We start from the raw sequence: 19,355 nt of genomic DNA, 5'->3' as shown, positions 1-19,355 counted from the left end.
GCCGGACTCTGAACTCTGAAGAAGAACAGGGCTGATCTTCTTCATGACGGTATGATTGGCGTTTGGCGCAAACATTGGTGTCCCAGAAATCTCTGTAGAATTCTACTGAAGTGGCTTTTGTTTCTCTAAACCAGAGCCCTGGGCAGATAGGTGCCCAGGCCTGCCACTTGCTGTGGTGGAGGCCGCCTCTCCTTCTGGTGCCCACTTTCCCAGGCTCCTAAGTGAGGCGCTGGGCCAGGCAATGACTGCTGGACCCCAGAATAAAATTCTGTGATTCTGTGCCAGTCCCCCTACTATGCACAGTCCTTCTCCAGGCCTCCATTTCAGCTTCTGGCTTGAGGTTTCAGGCAGGGAACAGACAGCGGGTATAGTCTGTGGGTTATGTCCTTTCATGGGCATTTCCTGGTTGGGGGCCAAGCAGACCTGGGAGACGGGATACAAGGAGGAAGCCTTCCGGGCACGGGATCAATGGGAGCTAGGCGGTTGTTGGTGATTAGTTGTTCTTATCCCAGTCTGCTTTGAAGGTGCTGCTGGGCATGCGGAGGTTTCAGTGCAAAAGTAACAGAAAAATTGTGACACATGAGAGAGCTTAGTTGAATTATTTCTCCAGAGTAAGCATCTATTTCAGGGTGATTAAACTACTTCGTAAGTCAACTGGAGAATGTGCCGCGGTGTGCGCAAACATGCACAAGCATCTGTCGTGTAAATATTTCCCATTTATCAAAGAATAATCAGCCAACAAATATTTATTGATTATTAGTGAATCCTAATGAAAGATACAAAGGAAATGCAATATATGACATAGTCTCTCTCCTCTAAGAACTCACAATCAAGATGGCAAGATATGTGTAATAACCACAAAGAGATCCTTTTTAAATTCTTGGAGAGGACTCAAGGAAGAGAAGGGATTGAAGTAGAGTAGGAAGAATGGTAAGTGTCCACAGAGGCGCTGAGTGCATGGGGGTGGAGGTCCTTGAACCGTCGGGAGGTGGTTTATGGGCTCATTCGTCCGGCAGATTTTTGCTGAGCACAAACTGGGCTGGGTACAGGGATCACAAAGGTGAATGAGGCACTGTCGCCTCCCTCAGGGAGCTCAGAGTCTAACAGAGGACATGGTGGGACACAGATATCAACCCACGTGTGTGCCATGATGGCTGTGTCTTAGAGGCTGGGGAGCTCCAAGGAAGGTGCTGCCCGGCCCGGGTGGAGGTCAGGAAACGACAATGTGCACGGAGCTCTGGGAGCAAGGAGGAGCCACAACTGTGCGCACGGGAGGAAGAGCATCCAGGCACAGGGAACAGTGTGTGGAAAGGAATACTCTCAAACCTTCCCATTACCTTTCCTGTCTATTTTTACATATCCTGTTTCTTTTTTTAAACTTCTTGCTTATTTGGAAGCTTAGTGTTGAGTGTCTGTTCTCCCACCCCATCCCCCAAATAGTATGTAAAGGCCCTGAGAGTAGGACTCACGGTCTCCTTCCACACTGTATCCCCAGGTCTGGGACACGGCTGATGCCCAGTCTGCATCTGGGGACAGTCAGATGCACCTGATGGGTGGTTTTTCATCCACTGTCCACAGAGGGGACCGGAGGGCGCTTCTCAGGGAAGGCAGCCACACCTCCTGGGCTGGTCCTTCCCTCCCAGCCTCTCTGCTCCAGTCTCCACGTTCACCCCTTCAGCCCCGCACTTGCTAGCCTCTTAGTCTTCAGTCCAACTGAGACGAGACCTGGGGTGATTGGGCTGGTGTCGGGCTGCCTTCCAGCCTGCTCCTCCCCCAGCACTCTTTGCCACAGTCGCGGTCCACTCAACAGCTCCAGGCATCCGGCTGCAGGGCTAGGCATCATCCTGGTCTGCACGGGCCATGCTCCCAGACTCCAGACCCCCCGATCCTCTCTCCCAGGCTCCTTTTGGAATATGTCTGTCCCACTGATCCACCTCAGTTGCCTGTGCCCTCCTGTTTTTCCTTTGCCTGAATGCCAACTTGTCCTCCTGCCTCAACTCCACCCACTCCAACTGCAAAGCCACCTGCCCTAGGGGCTCCTGTGGCCGGTCCTTTTGGGGGACTTTCCCTAGCTTACCTGCCTTAGTGCGGAGCCCAGCAGCATGGGGTCTGGCCACGGTGCATTTTGCTAGCTTCATCTCCACTGCCCATTGGCTTCCATTTCACACGGTAGCAGCAACAAACTTCGCTGAGGCTTTGAAACACACTGCTCTTTTCTGCCCCCACATCTTTATTCCTGGTTAGCCGTACCTGCGGGTAGCCCCTGTTTCTCCTCTAAAACTCCTGCTCATCCTCTGAGATAAAGCATAGGCATCGGCTGCTTCTGACTTGCCAAAAGTGTTTGGGGGCGATGTCCGTGTTCTTGTGTACCCTCATATCTCCAGTATCAAACCCAGGACCTGGTATGCAGTAGGTCCAAAATCAATATTTGATGAATGCGTGAGTGCTAGGTATACATAAGGCACTAAGTGAGTATGTGTATGCTGGCTGGTTGAAATTGATGGCGAAGTAGGAAAATGTCCATGTGGAACTGTTCTGTGTAAGTTGCTGCCTCATGATAGAGAGCCACCTTGACAGGTGTGAGGTGATACCTCATTGTGGTTTCGATTTGCATTTCCCTGATGATTCGTAATGGTGAGTACTTTCTTCATGTACCCGTTAGCCATGTGTGTGTCTTCTTTGGAAGGGGAAAAAAACAAGAGAAGTGTTGGTGGGAACGTGGAGAAAAGGGAAGCCTCACTCACTGTTGGTGGGAATGCAAAATGGTGCAGCCACGATGGAAAACAGAATGGAGGTTCCTCAAAAAATTAGAACTTGAACTTACTGTATGGTCCAACAATCCCACTCCGGGGTATATATCCAAAAGAATTGAAATCAGGATATCAGAGAGCTACCAGATGCCCCATGTTCACTACAGCATTATTCACAGGAGCCAAGTGTAAATGTCCACTCATAGATGATTGGATTAAGAAAATGTAGGGGCGTCTGTGTAGCTCAGTCAGTGAAGCGTCCAACCTCAGCTCAGGTCATGATCTCATGGCTCATGGGTTCAAGCCCCATGTCAGGCTCTGTGCTGACAGCTCAGAGACTAAAGTCTGCTTTGGATTCTGTGTCTCCCTCTCTCTTTCTGCCCCTCCTCCACTTGCAGTCTCTCTCTCTCTCTCTCTCTCTCTCAAAAATAAACATTAAAAATGTTTCTAAAAGAAAATGTAAAATATGTACATACCTACAATGGAATATTATTCAGCCTTTTGAAAGATGGAAATTCTGCAATATGCAACAACATGGATAAACCTTTAGGACATTACACAAAGTGAAATTAGGTCAGTCACTGGAAGACAACTACTCTGTAATTCTCCTCATATGACATGTCTAAAACAGTCAGATTCATCGAATCAAAGAGTGAAATGGTGACTGACGGGCTGGAAGGAGGGAGAAATGGGGAAACAACAGACATAATATTTCAGTTACATAAAATGAGTAAGCGCTAGAGATCTGTGCGACATTGTGTCTGTCATCAACAGTACTGACTCTACGCTTAAAATTTGTTCAGAGGGTAGGTCTCATGTTAAGTTTTCTTTTAAACTTCAGAAAGTGACGTTTTTCAAAGTCACTGCCTCATGTTAAACATGGCTGGTACTTTCTCTACATGACTCTTTCTTCAATAAAAATTGTATATATTTAAGGTGTATAACATGATGATTTAATATACATAGTGAAACGATTGCTAGCCAAGCTGATTAACATATATTCTGACATGTTACCATGTTTTCTTGTGAGGAGCGTGCCCTATCTCTTAACCAATGTCCAGTATTCAGTACAGTATTAACTATCGTTTTCACACTGTACCTTAACATCTAACTTACATCTGCCTGGCAGATCTGTGACTTTGAACTTTGACCACCATCTCCCCATTTCCCTCACCACTCCCCCTCTGACCCCGATTACTGCCATTCTGTGCTTCTGTGTATTTGACTTTTTTAGATTCCAGGTGTAGGTGGAATGCAGTTGGTTTTTCTTTCTGTGCCTGGCTTATTTCACTCACCACCATGTCCTCCAGTTCCATTCATGTTGTTGCAGATGACAGGATCACCTTCTCTTTAAGGCTGAAAATATATCATCTTATATATGCGCCAAAATTTCTTTATCCATTATCCGTCAGTGGACACTGAGGCTGCTTCCCTGTTTTGACCCTGGGGACTAACACTGCAGTGGACAGGGGCACGTGTGTCTCTCTTCAAGGTACTTATTTTGTTTCCTTTGGGAATATATCCAGGAGAGATATTACTAGATAATATGGTTGTCCTATTTTTAATTTTTTGAGGAACCTCCATTCTGTTTTCCCCTGATGTGTTGAGGTGAATTATGGAAATAAAATTACATAAAAGGGTAAGAGGTAACCACCTGATTGTTATGTAGGAATCCTTTGAACAGACACCCATTTGCAGAGGGATACAGATACATGGCCAAGGGCAGACAATCCAGAGGACCATATGTATAGCATGATTATCCCAGGAAACCCACAGGGCCTCTCAGCAGGAGCTCTTAAGCTATTACAGGATTTCAGTTTCCAAGAAAAATCGTGCACTGCCAAATCAGCCATGGTTGGCCATTGCCGATTTTCACATTCGTTTATGTTAAAAGCCTTCTCCTTCATGGAAAATCTTCTCCCTTACGAGCTGTGTCCACACCCAACTGGGGCATTTTAGGTCAACCAAACCACATTGCATTCTCTCTACAAAGACGGTCCAGGATGTTCCCAGCGCTGGCCTTGCACGTTGAGTTCTTCTGGAATGTCTGTCCATGGTGCAGAGCACACTGCCTCCCGCAGGGGGAAGGGACAGGAGACAGGAGTCAGGGTAGGTGGGATCTGTGAGGACTCTCTGGGCTGGGGGGCTGTCCTACGTCTTAGATCCTCATCTCTGTTTCAGAGCCCAGCCGGGGCACTCAGTAGCCAACAATGAAGCCTCTTCTTCAAGAGCATTTTGTTCATCCAAGCATTTACTCAGCATCTGCTATGAGTAGACCTGGGGCTGGGTACCGGGAATCAAAAGACGAGAGTGAGACCTCAGACATGGTCCTACCTTAAGGACAGGTCAGGGCAGCGTGCAGTATAGGAAGCATCCCTGGCGAGTGTTGCCCAGTGTCACTGGGGCACAGAGCTGAGCACCTACCCCATCTGGCAGAAAGGGGCTGGGTCTTCTTAATAACAGCCCCACTGGTCTTCGAGGGTGTACCAGAAGCAAGTGAAGGGGGAGGGTAGCCCAGGTATAGTACATGCCTTTACCTTGGTCCAGAAGTAAGAAGTACCCATTGGGGAACCAACTCTGAGCATCTTAGCACACAAGACCCAGAACATAGGAAATGGGGTTGGAAAGGTAGGCTCCAATCACTGCGTTCTACTTGCAGAAGAAGGGGCAGGTAGGCAAACTAAATGACCTCCAGAGAGAATTCAAAGTCTAGACTGAAGCATAAGGTTCAATTCTCAGTTCTCTTCCCTTGTGTGTAAAAGCAAATATTTAAGAACACAAAGCTGGAATCAGATGGATAGGCCTCGAGTCCTGACTTTGCTGCATATTAGCTTCTTTGCCTTTAAAATGAGAATGGCACAAGGGACTGAGACCCTGGGCTTCTTAAGGACTGAGATGTAAACACTCCTAGACCCCAGGTGGTGAAGGGAGGCGGGGAACAGTTCCCAGAATCCCAAGAGGAGTACCTGGTAGAATTTGCTCCCTGAGGGGAAGCAGTGGCCTTCAGTCCATGGGTGTAGCCAGCCTGATTGCTGGATGAGAGCAGCCAGCCTGTCCCTGACACCCCCCTTCCTTCACCATCTCCACTGGAGGTCCAGTTGGGCAACCCCTATCAGATGTCAGACTTCACCCCTCATTCAGGTATCCATACAGATCCGCCTCCCAGGGCATTGAGCAGACTGGAAAGTGGCTCTAAATGGTGAACAGAGGTGTTGGGGATATGCATCTTCTGGGGGGAATTGAGGTTTGAATGAGATCATACCTCATTGCTCATAGAGGCATTTTTTACCTAAAATAAGTACCCAGTCCAGACTAAACTAGAATCTAGCAGGATATTTACATGAGTGTGCCACAGGTAGATAAGACGGCAAAGTAAGAAAGACTGAAGATATAAGGGTTCCCAATGGGTGACCATCCTGAGTCTGGGATGCAGGCAGTTGATGAGCCCTGGAAAGGTGTATTGCCTATATAACTGGGCATGACCATCAGTCGTTGGTTGGTAAGGTTAGATGTCATTTTTTAAAGTTTATTTTTTTATTTTGAGAGAGAGAGAACAAGAGAGAGCATGAGTGAACAGGGAAGGGGCAGAAAGAGAGGAAGGGGTATAGAGAATCCCAAGCAGTCACCATGCTGTCAGTGCAGAGCCCAATGCAAGGTTCGACCCCACGACCCATGAGATCATGACCTGAGCTGAAACCAAGAGTCATATTCTTAATGGACTGAGCCACCCAGGTGCCCCTAGATGTTATGCTGAACCGTAAACTTTTAGGTCTAGAACATTGGGAATGACTTTATCATCTTTGAGATAATTTGTACATTATTTAAATGGTATGAGATATAAAATAAGAGCACAAAGATTCCACTTGCCAGTAGGTCTAGACTGCAGAAGTCATTGTTCTTTTTTATGGAGATTAGCCACTCAGCGTTGTTCATTCTCCTATTTGGACCCTCCACACAAGCCTACTAGTGAAATAGCCTGGCCAGGGAGCTCTGTGAAATTTCTAGAGCTGAGGAAAATCCAACAACTTCTGTTTGTTCTTCTCTTCTTTTACAATCCTTATTTTAAAATCCTCTTTCTTAATGTTAACTTCGTCTCCAAACGAGATCCACATCCTTTTCTTCCATCCTCGGTATAGCCACATAAGCGGTATTCTATCCCCCATCCAAAAAAGCTTAAAAACCAGAAGAAATTGGGATATACATTAACAAAATTGGCACAAGAAGAATAAATCTTTCCTGGACTTTTCTTAAAGGTTTTTTTTTTCCTTGAAAAGAAAGCCAAACTCTGAAGTAAAACACACTCAGTTGTTAATAAACAAAAACCTCACATATCTACAATTCAGGCACTTTCCAGGACAAACTAACATTTTGCTCTGTCTGCTTTTCCTAATATGCACATTTCCTTTAGCCCAAATCCTCGTTATGGGAAGCATTTACATATCCATTCACGGCTCCGGCGTTTCCTGGGCAGTGGAATATGTGCTCCGTGGTTTCAGAGCCCGGGCTCTTATTCATTTTGCCAAAAGCAGCAAATCTTTAAAAATGAAATTTTCCAGGCACTTAGCCCCTAAATCAACCTTGTGGGGATAGATGAGTTTGAATCTTATCAGCCCACAAAACGTCTCATAGCCTTTAAAAATGTCATCGGCCTCCTCCCCGGGCAGCGTGACTGGTGACACCATGTGTCACAGCCCAAGCAGCTGAAGAATGAATGTACCAACGCTGTGTTTTGAACCTTTATTAAGTTTCTTATTTGCCGACAGCCTAATCCCTCTCAGGCCTGCTGATTCCTGTTCATTTGTTCTCATTAAATGGATCTTTACGCTGGAGCTGTGTTTTGAACAAAGTTCGGCAATGTCAGGAGGTTCAGGGCTCATCCGGGGGCAGAACTCCCACTGCGGCTGCCACCCTCTGGGTTGATGTGAGCCCAGAATCAGCCACGTGGCTCTGCCTCCAGACTTGGTAGGTTGGTAATGTGCATTTTAGGGCAACTTGTGGCAAGTTGGTCACCAACCATTATCCGTTGGGGACAACATTACAGACAATGAGGTGAGTGGCACTTGCACAGAAGGCTCCGGGGCTGGTTTGGGGGTACGCAGGGCTGTGGTTATAACACGGAAAGGTGGACTTTGCATATGTGTTTACTTTAGATCATTATCTTTCTGCTATTTATCAAATCACAATTTTAGCTCTGTGCCACCTCCGCCCATAGAATGTGTGACTTCTTTGCTCAGATGGCACTTGTCACACACACGGGGCAGGCTGTCTCACTTTGGGTGGCAGTGGCTCTCCCTTCCGTGCAGAATGTCCAGCCGCCACAGTGGATGTCAGCCATGCCAGACCCTTACACTGACTTGTCTTCCAGGCTCTGTGGCTACCCCCCTTTCTACGATGAAAATGACTCCAAGCTCTTTGAGCAGATCCTCAAGGCGGAATATGAGTTTGACTCCCCCTACTGGGATGACATCTCTGACTCTGGTAGGTCTCTCGGTTCCCCACGGGTGGCCCCTGGGACCCTTGTATCCAGACCACCTACCCATGACAGGTGTTCAGAGTGGTCTTGAGGCTCCCAAGGAAGTTCCCTTAGCTTCGTACTTGGACTTGACTTGCAAAGTGGAAGATAGGCTCGGGACGTCCGGCCCGAGCCAGGCTGAGGGACGGGACTGACCTCTCCACCACTCTTAGCCATGCCCTCATCTGCGCACTCCAGCACTGAAACAGTATTAGCTAACATTTATTGAGCGCTTGCTGTGTGCTGAACACTATGAGGTCTGAGTGTGTGCTGGCTTACTCGGCCCTCAGGACAACCGATCAGATAGGTGTTCCTATTATCCCCACCTGACAGGGGAGTTAGCTGAGGCCCCAGAAGGTGAAATGCCTTCACTGAAGCCACACAGCTGGTCAGTGGCAGATCTGGATTTGAACCCGAGCCCTCACACCAGGGCCCACGTCTCAGCTACTCTGCCCCATTGAAACGTTCCCAGAGCTGTTCGCCATTTCCTCCTCAGGGATTAAGGTCAAAACCAAGGCTCACGTAAACTGACGCGTCTCTCAAGCCTCAGTGTCCTCCTGAGGAAGTCAGGATGGTAGTAACACTCTTCCCCACCAAAGTGGGTGGTACAAGGATTAAATGAAATAATAAATGGGGCAGGGCCCTGCCCTTACTGGTGAGGTGTTCAGATAGTGCATTTTATTCTTTGAGTTATTTATTGTTTGAGTTATTTCCTCCTAACTGGAAACATCTGCTTTATTCCTCATCAAAATTACCTACTCACTGTGATCAGCTAAGTGGGCTGTGGGGGCTGGGAGGGCGGGGCTTCTTGAGGGCTGCGTATCCACGTGCCTGCCCAGGGCCTGGTGGCCTTGATAGAGGCCAAGGGGTTTTGTTGAATCAGTGATGTCTGAAGCACAGAGAGGACATCCACAAAGCAGCTTCCTCGGCAGGAGGTGAGTTCAGCGAGAGGCACATGATGACAAAGGTGTTTGATCTCTGAACCAAAAATGTCACTCGCTGCCAGAGAGAAGGGCTCTGAGTCGGGAAGGCAGGGTCCCACGCCTGGCTTGGCGGCCTCCTCATTCACTGTGTCACCTCTTAGGAGTGCCAAGTCTTGGCTTCCCTTTCCCCCAGACGCTGATTCCCGCCTGCCCCTTGTGTCCAAGGTACACAAGAGGGTCAGTGGGAGGGGGGAGGGGCTGGTCTGTTTTTTACGCGCCACACAATATTCCCGAGGGCCTGGTGGTGTCGAATTGTCACATCGCAAACCAAAGACTGATTCCTCCCCTTGTGCTTTCTTTTGAACAGCAAAAGACTTCATTCGGAATCTGATGGAGAAAGATCCAAATAAAAGATACACTTGTGAGCAAGCCGCTCGGCACCCATGGTAAGAAAAATCACCCAGTAGACAGACTGTGCCATCTGACGCCTTCCCAGAGGAAAGTCCCTCTTAGCCGTTCTTAACTGTAGAACGATTACATCTCCCACTGGCTGGTGGCTTTCACCGAGTCCCCACGTCAACACTTGAACTACTCTGTTCCCTGAGGACACAGTCTTCTGAATGCACAGATGACAAGCAAAGTGTGCAAAAGATAGCTCTCGGGTTTTCACTCTATGTCAACTATTTTAGGGTCATTTTTATTGAAGGTAATTCTCCGAGGAGTCATTTAGATTGGAGTTTGATTCCTTGAGCGTACTGCTCACTAGGTAAGTGTTCTGATGTTATATTTTCTCCTTTTAAGATGCTTTTCAACTTCATGTGCCTTCAACCCAGAGGCACGTTTTGATAGTGTGTGGTGTTCTGTATGACTGTAGTTCTCCGCAGTGTTCTTGAAGCCACTTAACCAGGTTTGAACCCAACTTCACGATCCACTAGCTGTTAACCCTGTGTTTGTACTTAACTTCTCTGAGCCTCCATTTTCTTATCCTTACAATGAGAACTGCAATACCCAGTTTACAGGGCTGACGTAAGAAATAATTGAGATTATGTCTGTAAAGGTTTATCACAATGTCTGGTACATAGTAAATGTTTCATTAAGCTATTTTCTTTAAACCGCCAGGACCGTCTGTCTAGAAACAAAGACCAGGAATGGTAAAATATGAGGTCTGATGAAAACAAATGGACAGACTGTGACTTCTGGAGAAATTCCCCTAAAAAGCACTTGAGAAAACTGCCCCCTTGTCTGTTCTACCCTCACTGGTAGCATTTCTTCCAGAATCTCACGTGCTCGTTAGTCTTTGGAAGGGGACCTACTCCTGGGGGTGTCATGACCTGGTTTCACAGTGCAGATGGTCTGCACCCCAATAGTTTTTTGACTTGACAATGGTGTGAAAGAGAAACACATTCAGTAGAAACTGTACTTCCAGTTTTGAATTTTGATCTTTTCTTGGGCTAGCAGCATTAGGTATGATCTTCTCTTGTGACTCTGGGCTTTGGCAGCCACGTGATCACAAGGGTCAGCAACCTGTATGCTGACACCCATTCTGTCCCCAGGCAAGTCATTCTGTCCCTGGACAACCAGTATGTTACATGAGCCACTCAACACCTTATCATAAGATAAGCTATGTGTTAGATGATTTTGCCCAACTATAGGCTGAAGTGAGCAATTGGAGCACGATTCGGGTAGGGTGGGCTGAGCTCTGATGTTTGGTAGGTGACGTGTATTAAATGCTTATTTCATCTGTGATATTTCAACATCTGATTGATTTCTTGGGACTTAGCCCCACTGTAAGTCAAGGAAGATCTGTATTTTAATTTATAACAACAGTTGTCATTTTGTCAGTAGGAATTCAGGTTCAGGTACTGTTCTCATTGCATTAATGGATCATCTCATGTTTTTCTTGATAATGACCCTGTAAAGTAGGTTTTATCTCCATTTCAGAGATCAGAGAATCAATTTAGAAAGACAGAGTAACATAGCCTCAGCCAAGACGGCACAACCACTACATAATGGTGAAGTCAGAATGGTTTCCAGCCAGAACTGATTTCAAAATAAATGCTCTCCACCACCACCGAAGTAAAAGGAAAACAGGAATGGCTACAGGGGAGGGAAAGATGTTTCTGAATAAGGAGACAGATTTGATTGTATATATTTTAATAAGCTTAAAATAAATAATATTTTTAATGAGTTACATTGGACAATAGGTCAGATTGTTTATTGTGACAATATAAAGCTTGTTCTTTCTTTATCAACACTTGGAAGAAACTTTACTGGTGAGAGTAGGGGCAGGGCCGTTTTCTTACGTGCTTTTCAGGGGAATCTCTCCTGAAGTCATACGGCCTTTAAAGCTATGTGAGACTTTGTTCCGTCCCAGTTTTACTGAGATATAGTTGACAGATACTGGATAGGTTTAAGGAAGGTGTATATCATATAGTGTGATGATTTGGTGTGTATGTGTATTATAAAGTGATGACCACAATAAGATCCCCTTACGTAGGTTCCCCGTCCCCATTTTTTTCCCTGTAATAAGGCCTCTCAGGAGTTACTCTCTTTAGAACCAGAGCTATCATGTCATACATGACGCCCCAGCACATACTTACTTTGTACGTATGAGACCTTGGAGATAATCTCACAAAAGAGGAAAGAGACCTCTAAAGAAAGGAAGCAGTTTCCTTCCTAGGACTTGTCCATTAATCCGGCCTTGCTGTGTGGAAAACAGGAAGGATCCCAGCTGAAACCTGGCCTCTCCTTCACCAGATGTTTTGATGAACGAAAGGAGGGCGAGGTCTGGCCTCAGAGGACCTCCCTGAGAGGCCACGCCCCGCCGAGAGAAGGCCTTCCCCGCCTGTCCAGGGAGGGGAGGAGTTCCAGGCAGGGAGAGCTCAGGGGCCTAAACCCTGCCTCTGTCCTGGAGCCACCAGTCTCAGTGCTCCTCGAGGGGCGTGGGCACAGGAGCGAGGCAGGAGGGGATGAGAAAGGACAGGACCGGCACAGTCTCTGGGGTGGCCTGCTCGAGGGCAGGCCCCAGCTCCACCGTCACTGCATCTGTGAGCTCCTGAGCCCTGTGGGCCCCTGTGTCCAACTGAGATCATAAGTGACAGCAGTACACAACCTATGGGCTTTTCAAGGGATCAGTGAGATACGATATACAAACAGTACGAAGACGACCTGGCACCTAACAAATCTCCGATCTATGTGAATCACCCTTCATTTATGACCATGTTAAGCACTTTGTATTTTCCCCTTGGGTAGTGGGGGCCCCTGACAGGTTTTAAGCCAGGTGATCAGATTTGTGTTCCAGAAAGCTCCACTGATGGCAGGAGAGAGGCCAAATTGCTGGCCATGGGGCAAGGGAGGCTGGCAGGGAGGTGCAGACTGGAGGTGGGGGAGGGGTGGCCCAGAGAAGGGTGGAGGGGTCCTGCCCAGAACCACAGGGAGGAAGAGGATGGACACGCTGGGGTGGGGAGCTACAGCTCGGAGCAGAGCGCTGCTGCGGCCCAGGGGTCTGAAGTCATTCCCAAGGTGCCAGCTGGGGACCTGGGTGGGTGAGATGCCTCCACCGTGAGGAGCAGGAGGGAGGGCCCAGGAGCCACCCAGGTGCTGGAGGCAGGGTCCCTTTGCTGAGTGAGTCTGGAGCCCAGGAAAGAGGTCGGGCTGGAGACAGCCTTCACAGTCATCTGCCTGGGTCACTGTAGGATGTATTCACATGTGAGCCGCACAGATTAATGCCTTTGTTCTGCAGAGCTGGCACTTTATAATTTTTACCATGCATTCAGAAGTCCCAGGAAGTCAAATATTAGAAAATGATAAAGATGAATGCCCTTGACTCAGACATCATTGAAATGCCCCATTGCCTGCATTTTTGATACGCCTGTTTCTTTTATGTAAAATTGCTCAGGCTGAGAGCACCAGATTCAGCAGAGAGCTGGCAGAAAGTATGGTGATTACTCCAGGGAGCACAGCTTTATCCACACTGCCATTCTGGAAGCTGTGCTCTTGGCACATCAGTTGTATCCAGAGAACATGATCTCTTATTCTGCACTCGCTTTTCCAGCTTAATCGAGGCTCCCAAGAGCCAGGAGAGGCTTTGGAAGTCCCGAAACCCTTTCCTTGGCCCCAAAACCAACCACACCAGACAGGGCAGGTTTCCTTCTAGAAGCTATCTACATCGAAGGTGGTTAGCTCATCTTGCCAGGCCTTTCCTGTGCCCTCGTTTTTTAAATTTTTTTAAAATGTTTATTCACTTTTGAGAAACAGAGAGAGGCCCGCTTTTGTGAGTGGGAGGGAGGGGCAGAGAAAGAGAGAGAATCCAAAGCAGGCTCCAGGCTCTGAGCTGTCAGCACAGAGCCTGACATGAGGCTCGAATTCATGAGCCATGAGATCATGACCTGAGCTGAAGTCAGACGCTTAACCGACTGAGCCCCCCAGGCGCCCCTCCCAAGGCCCTGTCACAAGAAGCTGTGTCTTTCTCATGACAGCACGTGGTGAGGAACTGGCAGCCTGCTGGCTGCTGGCCAAAGGTAGGAACTGGCAAGTGACAGGACGGGAACCCGCTCCTCCTCACGGGGCAACATCTTGGTGGAGTTTGTTCCTCTGGTTCGGATAGTTCTGAACCTCTGTCTCTAGTTGCATTGACACCCTAGGTGACACTTGGCGATGTGTCCCCCCCAGAGGGGACTTCACGTGTTGGCCAGGCCAGGGTGGCATCCACGGCCCTCTCCTCAGTGTTCACTGAGACCCCTCCCCTTTGCTGGGCTCCAGCCAGCAGAGCTACGGTTGACCATGGGATTGGATCGGGAAGCAGCCCAGGAGTCTGGGAAGCTGGTTTCTGGGGATACAGCTGGCTATCACCAAGCCTGTCCTGAGAAAGTGGCTAGAAAAAATGCAAAATCCAAGGTTTGGAGGTACAGCAGACCACATGCAAGACATGAAAACACCAGGAGTCAAGGGGAGGTGATTTCGATGACTTATGTGTGGAGAAAGAGAGCAAGACAGACCCACAAAGAGTGATTTGTATGAATGCCGTCTGTATGATTAGCATGAGGTTAAAACTAGAAAGCGAGGTGGGGTGCCTAGCTGGCTCAATCGGTAGAGCATGCAACGCTTGATCTTGGGTTTGTGAGTTCAAGGCCACACTGTGTGTGGAGATTACTCGAAAATCAAATATTAAAAACAGTAGAAAGCAAGGGAGACAGGAATGGGATGTGGGTGCCCATAGCTTTATGTGTGTGTATACACAGATTTACAAGGAAATTCCTCTGTGTCGGAGGCGTTGTTCAATTCCTAGGACCATCGAGGTACTAGAGTCCCTTCCAATTCTAAATTCTAGGATTCTGGGCCTCCAGTATTGCTGATGAATAATGCTAAAGCTAGTAGCACCGAGCATTGCGAGTGTCATACGTTGTCATTGTAAACTCGCTGGCTCATGAATGGCAGGAGCCATTTCCATGGTGGTGCCCATTTGAGGAAGATCATGGTCATAGGCCAAGGTGGCCTCACTTCCCCAAGGAGAGTGCCCCAGCGGGGCCTCTGGGCCACATCTGCCCTGTCTGATCTTACTCAGCTACAGCACACCCCAGGACTGTGGGAAGTGAGCATGGAACATTCCTAACATAATTGGAAGTTTGCATTTTCCTTACATCTCAGCCCATGCTAACCCACAGAGAAGGGAGTCTCCCTGACCCCTTCGCGGCTCTGTTTGGTTTGGAGCATTGCTCTGCCCTGCGGTGCTGCTCAGCCCAAGGAACCCCATATTCCTACCACTCCTGCTTGCTCGTTTCCAAGAAAGCTCTGGCCACCAATGAGTTGGAATTGGCCTTCTTTTCCAAGGATGTAGCTTTTTAAAGTAGTGCAGGAGGAAACACTCACATGAATTGTCTAGAAGGAAGAGCTCAGTAAAAATGTCTGCAGTCCCCTAACCATGTTCCTCTTGTCTCGGATGGACTTGCCTGTTAGTCTGTTTCTATTTCATTGACGTGAGTCTGGGGAAAGGGCACAATCGGCAGTTGTTGGAAATGGAAACCTGGTTCCCTTGAGTTAGTTTCTGAGTGTCCTTTTGACTAAGTATTTTGAGCCCTTCTGGGAAAAAGAATCTATGGTCAGAGGGACAGGAATATCAGAGAGCATTCCAAATATAGGCCCTGCCTGGCCCAGATTAAACGCCACATCTTTCAACTGTGTTTTCAATTTTAAAGCGAAAGGCTAGGTGGGTGGGGGCAGATTTTTCCTCAGGGATAATTTGTCTGAATAAGTCCTGAGCTTATACTTTTCATGGCCCCCAATGAGTTGGACAAAACAGTGTGGCATCCAGGCTGTTCGAGGTCAGAGCCATCTGGGTCTGGGAGATGACCGATTCCTCCCTTCCTCACTAACCAGTCACCTTCCAGCCAGAAAGGATAGTCAGTGTTCCTGGCATCTCTCTGTCCCTCAACCTTTCAGATGCAAGAAATGATTTCATGGGTATCAGATACCAGCCTAGAATTTAACAGTTTGGTGTTAAATGAAAGGGAAGATAGGGGCACCTGGGTGGGTCAGTTAGTTAAGCATCTGACTTCCACTCAGGTCATGATCTCAAGACTCATGAGTTGGAACCCCACTTGGAGCCTGGAGCCTACTCCGGATTCTGTGTCTCCGTCTCTCTCTGTCCCTTCCCCACTCATGCCCTTTCTCTCTCTCCTCCAAAAATAAACATTAAAATTTTTTCTAAAAATGAAAGGGAAGATATGGAAGGTTCTAAGTGCAAAAAAAAAAAAAAATGAGAGCAAAACACAGCTTCCTCTGAATCTAGGGGAGAAGACCAGGTGATTAAATGTAAAGCAGTGACGGTGTTGAGGTTGAGAGGGGTGTGTGGGAGAAGAATGAGCTGTGGGTGGCCTCCAGGTGACCAATGTGCCTGGAGACTGTAAGCTGAGAGAGAAGAGCGAGGAGGTAGGGAGGGAAGGAGAGATGGTAAAGCAGAAGGAGGAAGTCATAGGTTGGTGGGGGGGGGTTAATTCCTAAGCAGTTTCTAAGGACAGAGGTGAAGAGCAACCCACCTTCTTCCCGGCTAGTAGAAGGCTATGGAACAAGCAAAAACTAATGCCCAATAGTATCAGGGACCCAGCTGAATGCAGAGTGGATTTGTCCTGGCAGTTCAGAGAATTCTCCTGGGAAATGCAAGGGAAGAAGATTTGGCAAGCAGAGCAGAGCAGAGGCTGGGCACCCTCTCGCTGAGCACGGAGGGGATGTAGGCACAGAGAATGTGGCAGAGCTTAATTCTGCTGGAATGGACCAGAGGGATGCTCTCAGCCCAGGATGTGAGCAGGCCTATGATGCAGAGGGTCTGGAGGGGGTAGAAGGAGAAAGCTGGGAAGATGGCCCTGGGTAGGGATCTGGTCGTCCGATCCGGCAGGAAACGCATGTGGGGCCTTAGAGGGCAAGAACTGCAGGTAGAGAGCTGGCGGAGACGGGGATGGAGGGAAAGGAGGAAACACTGGATTCAAGTTGCCTTGTGGCTTCTGATGCTGCAGGAATTGGGGCGAAAAGGGAAGAAGTGGGAGCCAGGCAGAGAGGTCAAGGGACCTCTGGGAGGGTGCGGGGTATAGTAGGGGCACCGGGCTTGGCGCTGGTGGCAAATTGCGTGTGTTCAGACAGGAGCCACGCAGTCTGGAGGGGCAGCTGTAAGCCACCCTCCCAGTGAACTCAGGACAGGCACGGGCTTGAGGCTCCCCTGGGAAAGCAGCGTGCGGCCCAGGGTCAGAGCACACACCCTCCCAAGAAACCCTTTCGAGGGAGCATCTTTGTCTCTGTTTCAGGATTGCTGGTGACACAGCCCTCAACAAAAACATCCATGAGTCTGTCAGCGCCCAGATCCGGAAGAACTTCGCAAAAAGCAAATGGAGAGTAAGTCTTGTGCTCATTAAATTTGCAATGAGGGGCACCTGGTTGGCTCAGTCGGTTGAGAATCTGATTCTTGGTTTTGGCTCAGGTCATGATCCCAGGATCATAGGATCAAGCCCTGCATCGGGCTCTGAGCTGACAGCATCAAAGACTGCTTAGGATTCTCTTTCTCTCAAAGAAAAAAAAATATTTTGTAATGAATTGAAGCCCCCCCCCATGAAATTTGCCCTACACTTGAAGCATTTATCATTTCTCAAGGTTACTACCACCCTAGTTTGATGAAAATCCCCAGAACCTCACCCAGATAATGTTGCTAATTTTAACCAACAATGATGAGACTCAAAGGGGAAGTCCTGGTGTGGGAGAGATGAAGTGTGGATTTAATATCTCCCCTCCCTGATTCGAAAATAGCAATAGTGTCAGCCTTTACTCACTTGCTGCTTCTTAAGAACAGAATTCCTGTTGTCTTCCTTTCTGTTGCTGGGTCTTTAATGGCTGACCTTTCTTAAAGTGATAGGAAAGGGGGTGGGGAAAGACAGTGGTCGGAGTTGAACTCATCAATACTATTCTGCTAAAAATGTGATGGAGTTATACCACTGAGCTGCCCTGACCATTGCCTGGTTACCTAAACCCTGTGTTCTATCGGTGCAGGGCCACAAAGTCAATCCCACTGACCTGCTTTATTCGGAGGAAATGCTATTAGTTAGGGCACAAGCACCAATAATAGAAAAATTAAAACTCCCTTAAAGCATCACCTAAGATACTGCCTTATTATAAGACGCCTTTTATTCTAAAAGTCACTTCCCTTACATGATGGAGAGAACAGTTTTCATTTATTCTCTATGTTCACTGTGTCAGAAGAGAAGTTTGTTTAAATCTCCAAAATACATTTTGCTGGAGGCAAGAGGTGCAAACCATTAACGTGTGTTTGGAAGACGGGGCAAGACAAGCTCACTCTCTAAAATATCGTGACAACGTTTTAGGAAGTTGGAAATGGCTGGGGTACGAAGGGAAACAACGGGACAGAGTCTGAGTCTTGTCTAATTAGCTGGACTATTGTGTCTGCTTTGTTCCCCTTTCTTAAATTTCAGCAAGCATTTAATGCCACGGCCGTCGTGAGACACATGAGGAAACTCCATCTCGGCAGCAGCCTGGACAGTTCAAATGCAGGCGTTTCAAGCAACCTCAGTTTGGCCAGCCAAAAAGATTGTGCGTATGTAGCAAAGACAACTTTCCAACAGGCGGTCCGTCGGGTCTGGGGCGGGTCCGATGGATCTGGGGCGGGGGAGGTGGGCATGGTCCTTTGTGAGCTCCTGGTGTCTGTCAGACACTTCTGATTGAATTCATCTCCTTGAATGTCCCCAACAACCCTGGGACATGATTTAACTTTAAAGAATGTTTTCTAAATGTTTAATGATTCGATACACACACAACCGTAGGTATGATGGTTTCCGTTTTTAGAGGAGAAATCTGTGGCTCAAGTCCCGCATGGCCATGTCTGTCTGGACAAAAGCCCAGACACTTTCAGATCCATCTCCTTCCCCGAGGCGCGCTTGTCATTTCGTGTCATTCTCAGGGGTTGAGGAAGGGGTGACAGGGACTCATGACACCCTGATCACATTGGCTTTTTACACCTGTTTTTTTCACGAGGAGGAGGATTAGAGCTGAGTTATATTATGGGCATCGGCTTTGCAGACAGAAACGTAGTAAAAATATGTCACTGTCTTTCATCTTTGTGCTGGACTGTCACATCGTTGAGGGCGTGCTTACACTCTGTCTCTCTCCCCCGCTGCCCGGTGCTCCCTGGCCTGTTCATCTTATTCCCATGTCAGGCCGGCTGAGGGGCTTCCGTCAGCCTCAGGGCAGTTACCTTCATGGTCCCTGTTGGCCCACACCTCCCTGATCATTGAGACCCTTTAGTTTGGTCCCACTCTGGGCCTCAATTCCATCCCATTACCCTCAGAAAGGGGTTCCCTTCCTCCCTAAATAGTCTCTCCACCTCATTTGGGAATGCGAGCCCTTCAGTTTTCCCCAGACATCTCCATGAGCGCCCCCTGACCCAACCGCACGCCACGGTAGACCCGTGTTTGACGGATCTCCCCAGGGCGGAGCCCACAAAGCTCACGGGGAAATACGCTACCGGAGCCGAGCTGCATCAGGATTTTCTGATGCCAACACAGGCTCTCAGGGAGTGTGGTCGTGCAGGGTGTGAGGAAGTTTTCTAGGCCGGGGCTGCTGGAACAGGAGGAATCGGAGAATGGCCCCATTTCGATCTGCTCCGTGTCACAGATG

At 48.2% G+C, this 19,355-nt stretch overlaps 1 protein-coding gene across 1 annotated transcript in view; it reads left to right on the top strand.

Annotated features, from left to right (window-relative positions):
• The window catches only part of CAMK1D (calcium/calmodulin dependent protein kinase ID), a 421,541-nt gene that overhangs the window by 395,462 nt on the left and 6,724 nt on the right, over window positions 1–19,355 (top strand). The window contains exons 7-10 of the mRNA XM_029955818.1: window positions 8,116–8,228; window positions 9,553–9,631; window positions 16,979–17,066; window positions 18,155–18,272. Of these exons, the coding sequence (XP_029811678.1) occupies window positions 8,116–8,228; window positions 9,553–9,631; window positions 16,979–17,066; window positions 18,155–18,272 (398 nt within the window). The remainder of the gene's footprint in view (window positions 1–8,115; window positions 8,229–9,552; window positions 9,632–16,978; window positions 17,067–18,154; window positions 18,273–19,355) is intronic.

This window comes from Suricata suricatta, chromosome 10 (genome assembly GCF_006229205.1).
Source record: "Suricata suricatta isolate VVHF042 chromosome 10, meerkat_22Aug2017_6uvM2_HiC, whole genome shotgun sequence".
NCBI classification, from domain to species: Eukaryota; Metazoa; Chordata; class Mammalia; order Carnivora; family Herpestidae; genus Suricata; species Suricata suricatta.
The sequence above is the reverse complement of the archived record's forward strand: the minus strand, read 5'-3'. Positions and strand labels throughout refer to the sequence as shown.